Source organism: the organism of the source record quoted next, unplaced genomic scaffold (genome assembly GCF_019419815.1).
Source record: "Pyrus x bretschneideri cultivar Hongxiangsu unplaced genomic scaffold, Pyrus_bretschneideri_v1 Contig2, whole genome shotgun sequence".
Lineage (NCBI taxonomy): Eukaryota > Viridiplantae > Streptophyta > Magnoliopsida > Rosales > Rosaceae > Pyrus > Pyrus x bretschneideri.
Window position 1 is genome coordinate 11307742 of NW_025999501.1, and position 17073 is coordinate 11324814.

The 17073-nt window shown below is 37.1% G+C and overlaps 1 protein-coding gene, 1 long non-coding RNA gene and 1 pseudogene across 2 annotated transcripts; 2 read left to right on the forward strand and 1 right to left on the reverse strand.

The window, feature by feature from the left end:
• The first annotated feature begins 1079 nt into the window (after window positions 1-1079).
• Window positions 1080-7150, forward strand: LOC103930177. The gene is made up of 5 exons (XR_007258165.1): window positions 1080-1366; window positions 3222-3286; window positions 3756-3801; window positions 4277-4321; window positions 6778-7150. It is a non-coding gene; the product is annotated as an uncharacterized LOC103930177 (long non-coding RNA).
• An 861-nt stretch (window positions 7151-8011) lies between these two features.
• Window positions 8012-11994, reverse strand: LOC125476846 (receptor-like protein 33). The gene is made up of 2 exons (XM_048583411.1): window positions 11641-11994; window positions 8012-11134 (listed from the first exon to the last, which is right to left on the reverse strand). The coding sequence occupies exons 1-2, from the start codon at window positions 11992-11994 to the stop codon at window positions 8012-8014; spliced, it is 3477 nt and encodes a 1158-aa protein (XP_048439368.1).
• Window positions 11995-15383: 3389 nt separating this feature from the next.
• Window positions 15384-16959, forward strand: LOC125476847 (annotated as a pseudogene).
• Window positions 16960-17073: the final 114 nt, after the last annotated feature.

Below are 17073 nucleotides of genomic sequence, written 5' to 3' on the forward strand. Positions count from 1 at the left end.
CCGATATGCGCTTTTGACAAGGGAAGAAAAGCAAGGAATGCCTGTCGTAGTAATATTGGTGGGTGCGCCTGGAACCGGCAAGTCCACCTTCTGCAAAATCTGTAGGATAGTGGCATTTGTCCTATGTTAAACCAAAACATGGTGCTATAGAATTATGCTGAATTAGAGTTTTGCATCTGTTACCCCTACAGTTAAAATGTAAAGCTTGATATGTTTTCTTCAGTGTTACAATATTTACTCTAAATTAGTACGAAAAAAAATGTGATTATATGTTTTACATATAAAGTAGATTGAAGTTCTTCCAAAAAAAAAAAAAAAAAAAAAAAAAGTAGATTGAAAACAAATAAATATTCTGGTGCAGGCCCTCTTAAACAAATAAATGCTGCAATCTTCAGAGCTGGAGGTCCCGCTCTGGAGGTTGCAACCAGTTGCAAAGAACAAGCCCAATCTCATGTTGTGGGACCCAACATGAACCCACACTGACCAAATTGTCTGAACAATGACTAGAGTAGAGGCTGCAAAGTTCTCCGGGAGGCTTACACTTTCACTTTTTGAAGGCCTCTAGAAATCATTTTGCAAACAGCGATCAAAAGACTAAGATAGAGGATCCTCATACATCTGAGAGAAGCAGAAGAAGTAAAGGGTATCAGTTCGATACTGAAGATTCTAACACTAGGAAACCAAACCTGAGCACTAAGTCCGATGGAATCACGACGAAATCCTGAGGGTCATGGGCTCATGCTCTCTACAACACTGCTGAATGATCTTTATCCAAAGGTGAATTAAATTATTACTTTAGTCTAAAGAAGGATCTCAAATTGCACTGTTCAAATGAATAGTGTTTGGGTCCGAATTTCATTTTATTTACGGCCATGCCATTGCTTCAAAGAATGGGCTTTGTCGGTTTGGGCTCTGTTTTGGTTGGCTTGAATTGCTTTTGGCGGATGGGGATGGGGTTTGGGCACCGAATCACGCACAGGGAGCAGGGGTGACCTGCAGATTGGAGAGAGAGAGGAGGGGCTGTGAATTTTGACTCGGGGAGAGATGGCTGTGCTTCGGTCGGAGCGTCATTTGGTGGGGGGGGGGGGGGTGGGGGAGGAGGACAGAGGGACTGACATATTGGAGAGAGATGGGAGCTAGGGGTTTCGACTCAGTGAGAGAGAGATTTAGCTAGGTCCTCTGCCAGGACCTATGGGATTTCCTCCGATTTTAGAGAGAGAGAGAGAGAGAGAGAGAGAGAGATAGAGGGGGAGAGAGGGAGTGGGGAAGGCATGGTGTGTGCACTTTGTGGGGTTAGCCGGTCAAGAAGGGACCGAGGGAGGTATGGGAGAGTTTGATTTTTCGGTTTCCTCCCTTGATTCAAAAGGTAATGCACTGTTTTTAATCAATTGTTTAGTGCCAATTCAACTTTATTTTTTAGTTTATTGTTTATAATTCATTGTTTACCGTTTGATTTGCCATCTGCTTTCTTCAAATTGCCATAGATACTTTTTTCCTTCATTAAAGTTGTCATAGATTTTTTAGATTGTTTAATTCATCAGCAGTTTATTGTTTATCCTGGTGGAAAAGTCCAGTCTTGGTGTGTCCTCTGACTCAAATTTGGAAATGGTTTCTGGACTGTTTAGTTTGTTGAACAACATCCTTTCCTACTTTCTAAAGCTCATTTTCTTTATTTTAGTTTTCATTCTCTGTGTCTGTGGTTCTGGGTTCTTGACTGTTTAGTTTTTATTCACATTTAGTGCATATAAGTCCCTTTCGTAAGAGGGATCTATTTTGATAAGAAACAAGACCTTACAACTGTCTCTGTACCATGTCACATATATTAATAGGATGCTTAGGTAATTGTAGGGGAAGTTATGCATGCATTCTTTCGGAAATCCTTTCCCAGAACCTGTAGTGATCCTGATATGAGTCTAAGTCTGCCTTGGTCTAGCTCAACATGGAAACGTTATGGAATATCTTCTTTATAAGCGTTTCTAGGCTCTAGCCTCCTCTTTTTGAGCAGACTTATCTAATATATAACAAAGCATGTTCTACTAGAGCTCAAATCAAACAAAGAGAGGGAAAATCAAAATACACCAGAAATAAAAGATCAAAAAAACTTAATTTATTAGGATGTATGGAGGAAAGGTTTTAGTCATTTTAAAATTGGGTTAAATTAACAATGTTATATAGTGATACTAATTTGATGCTTGCTTGCCCTGCAATCAACTCAGTGTTTAAGGATTATGTATGTTTCCCACTTCCCAGGTCTAATTCGATCGCATGCATGTAACAATAGTTAAATTTGGGGACTGGACAATTAACTAATCATAATTTATTTATTGTGTGTAATTACCTCCATAAGTGCGTGGTTACAAGTTGACCCTTTTCTTTGTTTTTTCTCGTTGAAGCTTTCCAGGGCTTCTTTGTATTGTTTTTCCTGTTTGTTGACAAATAAGATCATGTTTATTTTTCTTCTAATTTTCGAGTATATATGCATAAAATGTCAGTGGAGTCGATGCAGGCTCGAATGACAAACCTCACACAGAGTCACTCACATAGAGTCTGAAAATCTAATAAACTCTAATATGATTTTCTGTTTGATTGATGAATGAGGAGTGTGAGTGCAAATTCTAGGTTATGGGGAAGCATTAGTATTTGGAGGCACGAATTCTTTTCTACCATTATTTCAAATGTTCTCTAACTTATAGCATTAATAATCTGTTTAACTACATGATTCCCCATGTACCTAATTTTCCACTGCTGTTATTTATAATTGGAGTAGAGATTTTTAAAATTAGATTTAGACCTACTATAATTAACAACTCATGCAAAAATTATTTAATTAAGCACCAATTTTTTTGTCCTATATGTCTTAGTAGGACAACCAAGACATCACATATAGAGAAGTGGAAAGGAGAATGCCAACTGGTAGGCTGGAGAGCAGAGTCATTTTCTGTATAAGTTTTCTGTCACCAAATCTAGGTTGGAGAGCATGATCATTTTCTGTTTGCACATCACAATGTTTGTTTTGAGTACTTGTCATGCCATCGAGGCACAAATGTTCTTCCTGCATTAGTTAATTTTTTCCTTTGTATCCAAAGGTATTAAAGTAATTGTGATTGAAGTTTGTTTATGTCTGCTTTCCGAGATATATTTTTTGGTTACTAGATGTTTTACTCCGTTTATGAGTGCTTTTTAGTTAACTGAAAGAACGCTTTTCATTCTTCTGTTTTCAGGACTTCATTTCCTATTTACAAGTCAACTCCACAATACCAAAGTACAAGAGAAGCGAAGATTTGAGGTAATTTTTGCTCTAACTTCTTTGGATTTTATATTATGGGTTAATTATCAACCGGTTTTTGTTACTATATTTAGAATTGTAATTTGGTACCACTGCTGCCACCTGCCACTTGAGTTTTCATATCCTAATGACACAAAATGGTAATTTTAAATTCTAGGTTATGGGTAAGCATTATTATTTGGGGACACAAATTGTTTTCAGCCACTGAACCAAGTTCAAAATATTTTTTCGCGTAGCTTAAATTAATCTAAAATATCATTAGAATACCAAAAAAAAAAAAAAAAAAAAAAAAAAAAAAACTTGGTTCTCTTTATCTCATTGTTTCTTGGGTAGTTTTCTAGAATTGAGGCTGAAAGGTTGCACCACTTCTTTACTCCATATATGTGCACATCCTAATAATCTTTAGACTAAATAAAGCAAAGAAACATCATGATATTGCTAATGGATTTTCTATGTTTTGGAATTTCAGGAATTTCGATTGTTGGAGGGAGAAGTTGGTTCCTTGGCATTTTCAGGTATATAATTATGTACGCTGTTTTTATTCAAGCCCTATTTTAAATGTATGATTGGTTTGTGTGAAATGAATGAAAAAGAGAGTTAGAATACCCTGTTTTGGATTTTGAAAAAGAGAGTTAGAAATGTATAAGGATGTCCATTTTATATACCCTGTTTTGGATCACTGTGTGTGTTATTTGAAAAGGGGAGACATGAATGATCAGGGTGTGTGTGTGTTATTTGTTCAAGGAGACATCTGACATCCTTATTTGGATTTTCTCGCAAGCCTATTTTATATACTCTGTTTTTATTCAAAAGCTGCTGTCGTTTGAATATGATTCGTTAAAACGTGCTATCATCAACAATTTGCATGGAAAACATATTTCACTTTGTTTTCTTCACTCAAGGTGCTTTTCAACGCTGTTTCTAAGCTATTATTTTTGTTACCATTCTGTAAGTTAGTGCTAATGGATTTGCTATGCTTGCGATTTTCAGAAATTTGGATCGTTGGAGGGAGCACTTGGCCTTTTGGCTTTTGAGGTATATTTATTTACTGTGATTTTGTGACTCTGTTGTTACATTTTATTCATGCACGTTGGGACTAGATTTGGCTATATAATTGTGGCATCCTTTGACTATGTATAGCTATGATAACGGTGGAATGTGTAATTGCTATCTCTTAAGTTGGTATAATGTTAATGGTTTGCAGATGCTTAGCAGACTATCTGAAACTGCTTAAATTTTATATTTTGAGTTGCATAAATTCCACTAACATACACAACCAGAGTCAGATTGCCACCCGTAGTTGGTGGTATTGTCTTTGCAATGGTTTTAAAGTGGGGATTTAGAAAATCTAATAATAAAACTGAATTATATGTTCCATGCTTTTCGTTTTCATTTTGGGTTAAAAGGCTGGAGCTTTGGATTGGGATTTTCCTTTATTAAACTATAATTTTGTGCTTAGGAGGCTATATGAAACTGCTTAATTATTATTATTATTATTATTATTTTTTTTTTTTGAAACAGGAACTTTTTTCTCACTGTAATCTGTTTTGTTAAAGGTAATGATAAAGACTTATCAATTTAGTTTGTTCGAGAGGTTTATGATCAGAACCCTGATGAGACCTTCAGTGTGAAAGCCTTTTGGTTTCATAAGTCACAAAAAAATCGAATACCACCAAATGAATAAAAATCTGGCCGTATATGCATTGATGAGACTTTAAGGAGGTTACGATATGTTTCCCAATTATTAAACAAACCGAGATAGCTTAACAAGTTAAGTCCGATATCAGGCTCAATTGTAGGTTGCCTTTAATTATTATATCTTTGTAAGAAACATTAGCTTATATGTGCACTAAGTAAACTAAGATCATCTATTATAAGTTTCCCAATGTCTTCGATCTCTTTACAGTGTGTGTTATTTGTGTCTGATTGGTGTTTCCCCTATATTTCCCTATGTTTTCCATCTCTTTATACGTGCACTAATTAATTTGATCAGTGTATGTATTATTTGTGTCTAATTGGTGTTGGGTGTTTTCCAATTTGGGGTCTTTATTTACTTAACGCTTTTTAGCCAAAATGGTCCTTGAGATTTGCATAACACATCACTTTGGTCCATGAGATTGAAAATCAATAGAAATGGTCCCTAAGATTGTCCACCATCTATTATTTTGGTCATTCCTTTAAAAGCTCCGTTAAGTGTCCCGAAGCTCTTGGCCGGAAGTTTGGGCAATTTTCAAAGCTTCGTAACTCAATCGTTTCTTAACCAAATTCGACACATAATATATCAAAATGAAATAGGAAAGTGTAGAAGAAGATTATACCTATTTGGAAGCCCAATGGTTGCAGGAGATGGCCAGAAAATAGCCTGAAAGATGATTGGTCAGCGGGCAAACTGGAAAACTTGCTGGAAACTGGGTAAATTTTAAACGTTCATAACTTATTCAATACTCAACGAAATCGAGTGATTCAAAAACGGAAATCATACTTCTTGACGTAACGAAGAGAATGGTACCTTTCTTGACGGCTAATTCGTCGTGGTTTGATCGGAAAATGGCTCGAAAATGGCTAACTCAGACAGCCACTTTCGAGTCGTTTTCCGGTCAAACCACAGTGATTTAGCCGTCAAGAAATGTGCCATTCTCTTCGTCTCGTCAAGAAGTATGATTTTCGTTTTTGAATCAGTTGATTTCGTTGAGCATTGAAGAAGTTATGAACGTTTAAAGTTTACCCAGTTTTCCAGTTTTTCAGTTTTTCCGCGGACTAGTCACCTTTCAGGCTATTTTCCGATTATCTCCCGCAACAATTGGGCTTCCCAATAAGTATAATCTTGCTCTACACCTTACTATCTTCATTTTGATATATTATAGGTCGAATTTGGTTAAGAAACGATTGAGTTACGAAGTTTTTTAAATTGCTCAAACTTTCAGTCAAGAGTTCCGGGACACTTAACGGAATGACCAAAATAATGGATAATGGACAATCTCAGGGACTTCTATTGATTTTCAATCTCACGGACCAAAGTGATGTGTTATGCAAATCTCAGGGACCATTTTGGCTAAAAAGCCTTTACTTAATGTGCAATCCAGGGTCTTATTTGGTTGGAGAGAACATAATGTTTGACAAGATGATATCCAATCTGATTTTGTAGATATGCTGAATAAGTAAGGACTGTTTGCTGATTTAGTTGAATATCGAGTATCTTGGGAGTGTCTTTTGTTAGTAGATGATTAATTGTAGATGTAATGCCCCTTAGTAGAAGGAAATTAAGGTGCATTAACAAGAAAAATCAAGATAATGTGTGCACAAGTGGATTCGTATTTTTGCTGTCAGTTGGTGTCCAACATGATGCAAGCATAATTTGAAGTGTGTAATATCTTTTGAAATGTATATAAAAACCAAGTTGCTTATCTTACCGACTTCGTTCACTCATCTATTCCGCTGTTCATTCAAGATTATGTTTAATTTATTCATGTTAAATTGTCTTATTCATGCAGTTAAGGCTGGTGTATTCAAGTTCCGCAGCAAAGCGCGGGTATATTTTCTAGTATTATACTATGATCTGCATATAAAAAAGACTGCGAGCTTGAGGACTATTTTTGTAGAAAACATTTTTGTTCTTAAAACACTTTTGCTAGAAGTGTTTTTATTAGAAACAAGTTAAACTTAAATAAAACTCCAAGTGCTTTCTTACAAAATACTAGAAGAGTGCCTTTCAAATAAGTACAAGTTTTTTCTCCAAAAATGCTTTTAAGACCAATAAACACCAACATTTTTTACCGAGCACAATCAGAAGCAATACGAGACCTGCCCGAACTCGTAAAACAGTGTTCACACCAAAATATAGGTCAAAAAATCGAGGGAAACAAACACATACACAAAGGTAAATGAACAAGGTTAATGATTGGAGTTCCATACCAATTTAGAGTCTAGACAAGCAAGGGGAGTCGTTGAGTGGTACATGTACTACGTATGGCCCCCCAGTTTTGGTTGGAGTCTTTGGAGTTGGATTAAAATTCTGCCTTCAACGGCCAAAAATATGGTCCCATGCGTCGTACCCCCAACTACCCTGGTTTCCCTTAAACTAGGACACCCTGAATCTTCCTGCCCTTTAGGCAAAGGTAGGTATGTTGTCACTAACACGGGAGACTTGAAATCTCATTAGCTTATCGGTTAGCTCACTCATCTACATGTCTGCTCTGACGTTCTACAATTTTCTTCAATTTATCCGGCTGATTATTGAGGGTTCGATTTTAGGTTTGAACTGTCAAAATATGGGTGGTGAAGCGATTAGCCGTTGATGCTAGAAAGTATAATTTCTAAATTTATGGTTCTACATCCTAAAACAATCGACCATGTCAACAAATGAGATCAAAGTTCTAATAAATTCTGAAGAAGTTGAAGCTTCACAAGAACGAAAACTGAAACTTCACATTCATGATTCATCCAAACTTTACAAGAATGAAAACTGAAAGAAGTGTTCTGTTTTAAACTATCTTAGTTCACACCAAACATTAAAATTACATGACAATATTCGACAAATAGAGCAAGCCAGCCACAAGCTAATATATTCCAAACTAACTGCATTTATCTTTCTAAGAACAAGATCAGCTCGTCAATATCATCAGACGGCTTCTTATTTGCTAGGTAATGAAAATTTGAAACAAGAAATATATGGTTTTGGTCAAGCCAAGCATAATTGAGTGAGAGTTTCAACATCTCCAAAATCTATTAATGTAAACGTCTTCCTCTGTAACCGCTGCGTTTATCCAGACAAGGGAATATCTTGAAGAAGATGTTCTCCACAGTTTTGTAATACCATATCCTCCATCGCTTACAGAAAACGAGAGGCCCGATGAAAGCTCCAAGGCCAAAGATAAATCCAATCTCGGCAATTATAAGATCAAAATCAATTTTAGGTTGAGCATTAGAATGACCTTTTTTCGGTGGTGGTGGTAGTGGCAGTCCTGAGGGGATATAACCTGTCAAAGGAGGCCCCCACAACCCTTCATTGCCTGCAAAGGAAGCTGCTGGAAATGTCGAAAACTGAGTGCTGGTTGGGATCCTTCCAGTCAGTTCATTGTTTGAGAGATTCAAGAATGAAAGGAACGTGAGCTTTGTGAGCTGTGATGGAATTTTCCCGCTCAAGCTGTTGTTCGACAAGTCTAAGGACTCAACGTGTCGTAAGTTTCCCAAAGATGATGGGATTTCACCTGTTAGAGCATTACTAGACAAGTTGAGGACATAGAGCGATTTGAGTTCTCCTATTTCCACAGGTATTGATCCGGTGAATTTGTTCCCCGAGAAGTCAATTGAGGTGAAGATAGTTAAAATCTTCACCAGCTCCATCTCTAGACCTTTGGTGGTAACAAATACTTTATCATTGTAATATATCTGAGAGAAATATAGGACCCGAAATTGGATATGGTTGAGCTGTGACCGGCTAGCACCTTCGTCAGCCATCATCGCCTGCCAGGTTTTCAAGCATCTTCCAAGTATTTGACCACTAAAATTGTTGTGAGCTAGGTCAATAATTTGAAGCATTGGCCAGCTGCCATAGGCCTTAGGACATCCATTGCGCCCATAAAATTTGTTCGATCGCAAAACAAGGACACGCAATCGGGACATTTTGATTAACGAGCGTGGAAAAGTACCACTGATCTGATTGTTTCCAAGGTTCAACACCTCTAGCAGCTTGCAATTTCCCAGAGATTCTGGAAATTTGCCTCCTATCTGATTTCCATTCATGTCTAGTGTTTTCAAACTACAATCTCGAGGAAATTTATCAGGAATAGCACCAGTAAGGTTGTTTGTCCTTAAATTAAGTACTCCAAATGGCCTGCTCCTTGCAGTTAAGCACTGGGGAATCATGCCACTTAAGGAATTATTGGACAGATCAAGAACTTGAAGAGATGTTGCCTTGCATATTGATTCTGGAATGATCCCGTGGAAGTTATTGCTTGCAAGAGAGAAAAACATAGTGGACATAAGGAAATCACCAATATCTGTCGGTATGCTTGAGCTGAAATTATTTCTTGAGTAATCCAGATAACTGGCAAATGGTGGAAGCATTGGAATTGGTCCTTGAAGTTGGTTGGAATGAAGGTCAAGCACAAGCAAATAGGAAGGAAGATTGAGGAAATGACCTTCTAGAGTTACCAGAGAGTTGCAAGAAAGATTTAGTTGAACAAGATTACTGAGCCTCCAAATCCAGTTGGGTATCTCACCATGAATCTGGTTTTGTGATAGGTCCAAAGTGCTTAATGTTGATTGATTTCTCAAGAAACCTGGGATTCTGCTCAAATTGCCAGAAGCTAACTTCAAATTGGTAATTTTTGGAAATGAAGAATGAGAGGAATTGGTGTCGTTGTAATTAATAGACAAGCTATTGAATGAAAGTTCAAGACTCGAAAGATTTCTTAGCTGCTGAATATCATTTAGAAGGAAAGAACCAGTGAAGTTGTTTGAAGAAAGTGAAAGAATTTTAAGCCCTCGGAATCTCAAGATAGACATGGGAATTGACCCTTCCAATTTGTTGTAACTCAAATCGAGGGTATCCAGTAAGTACGAAGAGACATTTGAAAATTCAGGCAAATGACCAGAGAAGTGATTGTTGGAAATCTGTAGCTTTTGCAGCAAGGGAAGAGAAAACAGAGATGGTGGAATAGTCCCATCTAGTTGATTGGATCCCAAGTGGAGATTCATCAGATTAGTCAGGTTTTCCCAGTGAGTGGAATTAATCTGACCCGTTAGCTGATTGCAAGAAAGATCTATCAAGGTTAGATTCTTTGCCATACTGAAGGATGGAATTGAATCATTGAACTTGTTTGATGACAAGTCAAAATAAACCAATTGATGAAGGTCTTGTATTGACTTTGGGATTGATCCAGTGAAACTGCACCCCGAAATATATATGCTCGACAACATTTTGAGGTTGCCAATAGAGTTCGGTAGTAACCCTGAAAAGTTAGCCCCGCTTAGAACCAAGGACCGAAGAGATGCATTCTTTGGAAATTCTGGTAAGGAACCCTGAAGCTGCTTATTGCCTGATAAATCAATAGTCTGCAGTGTAGGTACCTGGAAGATCTTCTCTGGGAATGTACCATATAAGCCAAAACCTGTACCATAAAAGCCAGAATGGCATAGGTGCAAGGAAGTCAAATTTGGGAACTTTGAGAAGAACTCTGGAACTTGAATAGAGAAATCATTGTAATCTAAACGAATAACCGAGAGTGAGTGAAGCTTCAGTAATGAACTATCAATAGGGCCTGAAAGATTACAATTGGACAAGCTCAACTCCCTCAATTTTGGTAGTGAAGATGATATAGCTTGGCACCACTCGGTCCCCTGTGCTGATATATTCACACTATCAAGATAGAGTTCAACAAGCTCAGAAAAGTTCCGAATAAGCACATTCAAATTCGGCTTCTCAAGTTTCAGCAACAGAGCTCCCGAGAAATAAAAGGTAGACAAATCAAGAGTTACCAACCTCGTAAGTTGTGAAATCTCAAATGGAACCTGCCCCGCAAAGCCAGCATTCGACAAGTTCAGATTTCTCAATCCAGTTAGCTGCTTGAATTCGGAAGGAATCTGAGTGTATTTGAAGTTGTTGTAAGCCAAATTCAGGTTCTCGATTGACTTCAGACCGAAAAGAGAACTCGAATTATCAAGTCCACCACTAATCGCCTCGCTGCTCAAGTCCAGATTCGAAACACAACCCTTTTTGCAGGACACTCCTTCCCAAGAACAGTAATCCGATCCATTTTTCCACTTCACAAGTTTTTTAGATGCCGCAGGGTCAAATACGAGGCTGTTCTTCAATTGTAACAACAAAGATTGCTGATCCCTGGGACACTGGCCAGAGACAAGAAATATGTTTATGCTGAGTGAAAAGTAGTAAAAGGGTATTAAGAAAAGCCATGAAAACAGAGGAATTCTCATTGAAAGCTCAGAAAAAAAGGAAGCAGAGCAGGCTAGGATTTTCTCAATGGATACACGAAGGCAAACATCCATGAAAAAACCCTTTTGGCCCGTGGGTTCAAGTCCTTGACTGGACAAAAATCTAGCGGAGTTAGCACGGAAGGACGAAGAATTTAGAGGGAAGAACAAGGAGGAAGAAAAACTCAGAGAGAACTGTCGGGATGGGGATTTGAATGAAGACTCAGAAACGCGTGTTTTGTATAATGTGGACTCGTTTTTACTTGAGCGACCTTTGATTATTGTGTTTTTTTTTACATTGTGGAAAAAAATCGATTGCCTTGGTTGATTTAAGTGGCATGCGTTATGCATTTGGAGATTTTTGGATAAATCCTTTTGTTTTAAATTTATAGAAAACAGGAGATTTGTAGAGATATCATTACAACGGTTGGACTTTCCTGAGCTTGTTCCGTGACTTTTCTGAGCTTGGCCTTACTGAAGAATGGAACTGAACCATTGAACTTGTTCCGTGACAAGTCAAAATAAACCAATTGGTGAAGGTGTTCTGTTGACCTTGGGATTGATTCAGTGAAGTTGCACCCCGAAATATCTATGTTGGACAACATTTTGAGGTTTCCAATAGAGTTCGGAAGCAATCTTTGCAAGGAATATGTGTAAAACAAACATCCTAAAATTGAGGAAATACATCGTGCTTCTAAAGCTACTCCATACACGGTTGGGACTTGGTGCAATGGGTGAACAACCAACCCTCCACAATAGATGGAATTGGCTACCATTGCATCCGCATAAAATGAATTCCCTGCTCATAGAGAAATGGTTATGCGTTAAGGGTCTATCACCATCAGAATATAAAGGTCTCTAAGTGAGTAGAAGAGTTATGGTTTGTGATTTAGAACCAACCATGGTTACACCAGTCAAAGTCAGTCTTCTTCAGATTCCATGGCAATTGCAGTAATCAGGTCAGCCGATTATTTCTTTGTGTTTTAATTATATAACCATGCTAAGTTCTAACATGCCTCTTAGAGACGCTAAGGTTTCTACGAGATTTGCTGTTTAAATTTTCAGGAACTTGTCAAGAACATGATATTTATGGATTGCTTGACTTAGAAGTCTCCTCCCATCTATCCTGGAAAAATGAGAGGGCAGGAAAAAGGGAGTGGTGCTGCAAAGATTGCTATTTCCATTGTTCGTATACTCTTGTGGGGCTTAAAACGTAGGTTGTTTTATTCAATATTGACTGACTATTATGGAGAAGAGAGGGTAAAAGTTCGCCCCTGCAGAGGAGCTAAAACTTCACGAAATGTTGTGTATACCACACGTTTAGATACGTTCATTATACTCCCATTTCATATGAGAGTTTGTTTGGAAATGCTTTTAAAAATGATTGAAAACGCTTTTAAAGAAAATGTTTTTGGGTTCTAAAAGCACTTGAAGTGCTTTTTGGAAGAAGCACCACTTCAAGCGTTTTTCCGATATTCACTTGTGTTTTTGCTAAAGATTGATTCAAAAAAATATTTTTAGTAAAAGCGCTTTCAGTTTTTTTAAAAGCACTTTCAAATTATGTCCAAGTGTCTTTTACAAGGCTATAGGTGGGGTAATGAATGAAATCATGTTTTATTCTACATGTGGAGTAAAGCTTTTCATGATAACCATTTCATTTTTAGACACTTATAAATCCAATTCGACGCTGATAAGATCTCAGTTATCTCATGACGATGTCCAGAATTTGGAAGGCGTCCATTCAATGTTGGCGCTGATGACAATTATGCCTTGTTATCCACTGTTAAAACGTGGACTCCATAATCCTTTGTTTCTTGAGAAGGAAGCTATTGGAGATGTTGAAAGCTGAGTACCGATGAGCTGATTATTTGAGAGATTCAAAGAGCAAAAGGAAAGTAACTTTTGCACTCTGGTGGAACTCGACATGTCCAAGGATTTAACATGCTGTAGGTCACCGGAATACGAAGGGATTCCCCCGCTCAGCTTGTATTGATGCGGTGCCGGCTTTAATGTTGTGGAAAATATCTCCATCAGATTTGTCGTTTAGCTTGACTAGGAAGTCTTCATCCAGAAAAATCAAAGCTAAAACAGAGTAAATGGTCATGATATCAAACAGAGACAGTCAAATGAAGCTCGATTGAATGAAACTGTGATTTAGTGTTGCTTGGATCACCATTTTGGTTTTATGATCTGTATTTCAGGTGTCAAATTCCATACTTTTGAAATTTGATCGTGAATATGTCGAATGGATAATAAGTAATGCCGATTCCTGTATCGAAAAGAAGATTAAAAAATAGTAAGAAAAATTTTAACTAATATTAAATGACATCTATTCATTAAATGACATGGATGTTTACGTGGATTTTAACTAATATTAATGACAAAAATTAAAACTGAAAAAATATAAAATGTGGAAAATTAAAAAAAAAAAAATTTAAAGCGGAATAAACCCTAACTAGTTGGATGCTCATGCGTGATGCTATAAGCAGAAAGCTGCTTTTAAACAAAGCAGAAAGCTGAACAAGCATTCAAGAGCAGAAAATCCAACACACCAATATCCAATGACGAAATTTGTAACTTTGCCAGTCGATTTAGTATTGTAAGGTTATCCAGTAAGCAGTACACGTATATCACTTCTTTCTGGGAAGGCAGCTGCAAGACAACGGCCTGGTGATAATACATTCAAGTGATTGTACAATGATACCTGCTGCAAAAGTTGTGAGTAACCATCAAAATTCAAAAACCCGAACACGAGAGATTCATCGCATAGATGCGGTTTACTGCCCGGGAAGGTTGGAAGATTCATCGAATTGCACTCTGTGGAAGAAATAATTACCCATTTGTGGTCAGCGATGAGATAACAGAAATGACATATATACATGTGCCTCTGCTATGACCAGTTGGTGATTCAAAACACAAGAACAAAAAGCGATGCTTCGTTTTCTCTCACTCGCTACTCTTAGGCGAAACTGACCCTTTTTATGTTATATCCCCTACTCTAGTAATTACCTGTTCGATAATCACTCCCTTGAAATCTTGAGCTTTTATTGCTTGATCTATACCGGTCATAATTATCATCCAGATTTTATGTTTTTTCAGTTTTAACTTTACCTTTAATATTAATATTAATTAAAATCTACATAAGCATCCATATCATTTAATGAATAGGGTAAATCTCAGTTTACTACCCTTAAGTTTCGTGGTACTCTAGAACGAAAAAAACTTCACGTACCAAATATTGAAAATCACAAAACTTGAGGGTAGTAAACTGATATTTACCCTACAAAGAAGTGTAAAAATATTTGTCCTTTAATCCTATCTCTTTATGTAAATACGTTGTACATGTTTTATGTAAATAATTTTTTTATATTTTATATATCCATTTAACAATACTTAAATCCATTTAACATTCCTGTGGCAACGCGCGGACTAAACATCCAGTTACTCCGGAGATGTAAAAGCCTCGGCATTACAAGGTAGTTTAGTCTTTCACATTTTCATTTCTTATAATCACTTCAATTTTAATGTTCGATTATGTGGGTAATTAGAAAGCATGTAATAGTTTGTGACACAATTATAGAAATGAAGAGCTAGTTGTAGGCTCTGTTCGTGGTGATGTTGTTGAGGAAAAACTTAGAGTACACAACTCTAAAACAAGTGTTGGAGAGACAACACAAATAAACAAATTAATTGTATTAACTCACAAAACATTACAACACAAACTTTCAAGGACACAGTTTAGAAGCTATGACACTCACTATTTCTAGAGACACACTCTAGATCACTCACACTCCTACAAGACCATTCTTGCTTCTCACTCTCACTTGGTTGCCTAGTACTTCTTCTTCTTGCTTGGTTTATTGTTGATACAAATGGTGTGGATGCCTTCTCCTTTTATAGGCATGGATGAAACCTTAGAGAAGCATGGACACATCATGCTAGAGATATCTAGATAATTCTACTAACTTCCTAAGCTAGAATTATCTACACTAATCTTGCATATTGGTGGAAACCTCACCATTCTTCTAGACTCTTCCACCAACTTAAGAAACAACATTCTAGTCCTTTCTACAAAGGTCTACTTTAACTTGGATAATCTAGCAAACCATATTTAGTGAATGTTTTGGAATTCTTTATTCTAGATTTGTGTAGGTCTTTCAATGAGATGGGGTTGATTTCTTTAACAGATGTTTCTCTAAACGATGCTCCCACTCTGTCATTTCCTTCCATTTCAACAGCAGATTTTCAATTTGACCTTGAGTAGGCATCTGATATTATTGTCAAGAAAGTTATAGAATTTGTGAATAAGCTTGGAAATGCTAAACTTGTTTTAGTGGACTTGAGTCATATATAAATCAAAGATTTTGTCTTTGGTAAGGGCTAAAGCTTCAGAGAAAAACATTGCTTGCTTCCAACAAGTTCTTCACATTTGTGGGAGATACCACTCGGCTTCATTCAGAAGGTGGTTTACACTGCAATGTAACAGCTAATGCTGCTAATTGGTAAACATTTATAAATACCATGCAATATACATGTAAACATTTTGTTGCGGTGCCGTTCACAATATGAAATAACAGATCTGTAGGATATTGGCATTTGTCCTTTGTTAAACCAAAAATATGCTGCTATAGAATTATGCTGAATTATAGTTTTCTATCTGTTACCCTGCAGTTGAAATGTAAAGTTTGATATGTTTTCTTCACCGTTATAATATTTACGTTAAATTAGTACAAAAAAATGTGATTGATGTTTTACATATATAGTAGATTGAAAATAAATAAATATTTGGTGCAGGCGTCTTAAACCCGGAGGTGGAGGTGTCAATGCTGCAATCTTCAGTGCTGGAGGTCCAGCTTTGGAGGTTCCAACCAAAGAACAGCCCAGTCTGTATCCTGGGAGTGCTGTGGTTGTGCCTGCCTCTCCCTTCAACTTCTCCCTTGTTTAGTAGGGAAGGGTTAACCCATGTCATACATGTTGTTGAACCCAACATGAATCCACACAGACCAAATTGTTTGAACAATGACTATAGTACAGGCTGCAAAGTTCTCCGGGAATCTTAAACTTCACGTTTTGAAGGTTTCGCAACAATTGTGAGGACCCAAGCAAAGTCACCCAAGGGAAGCGTTGAGAACCTGGAGGCAAAGCTGCCAGAGTCACAAGTTCATTCTGACGGTGCCTCTAGAAATCATTTTGCAAACAGCGATCAAAAGACTAAGATATCAGGATGGTACTGAAGATTCTAACATTGGTAAACCAAACATGGGCAACAAGTCCGATAGAAGCAGGACTAAATCTTGAGGGTCATGGGCTCAGGCTCTCTACAACACTGCTGTGCACCCAGAAAAGCACAATGATGCTGTACTAGAGATATCGGATGATGTCGTTGTGCCGAATGATCTTTATCCAAAGGTAAGTGATGCCTATTTTCCGTATATTCTTTATCATCCTCTTCAATTTCTATCAGATTAAAAAAAAAATAAAAAACATTGGGAATTTTGCAAGCCAAAAAGCATGTTCTGGTGGTGGCACGGTGTGAAGGTCTTGATCGCCTGTCAGATGTACGTAAAGAGCACCTTCAGTTGTTAAGGACAATGCATAAAGTTGGTTTGAAGTGGGTTGAGAAATTCTTGGATGATGATTCATCTTTGGTCTTCCGTCTTGGATATCACTCAGTACGCATGCTACTTTTCTTAGAGCTTTCTGTTACATTCCTTTCAAAATTTATTGAAAATAAAGCATAAAGACACACAGTAAACTATTACAAATATAACTAGAACATACATAAATTAAAAGGTAAAACCAAAAAGTAAACTTCTTATTTATTGGATCTCAAATTTCCCAGGCATAGCTTGAAG

Bases quoted from the DNA above. Each gene is read 5' to 3' on its own strand.
- LOC125476846 (XM_048583411.1), bottom strand. From the start codon at position 11,994: ATGGTAGCCAATTCCATCTATTGTGGAGGGTTGGTTGTTCACCCATTG. The intron at 11,135-11,640 runs GTAATGATATCT...GTCTCTGGCCAG, and splicing joins CTCAGGAAAGTCCAACCGTT to TGTCCCAGGGATCAGCAATC.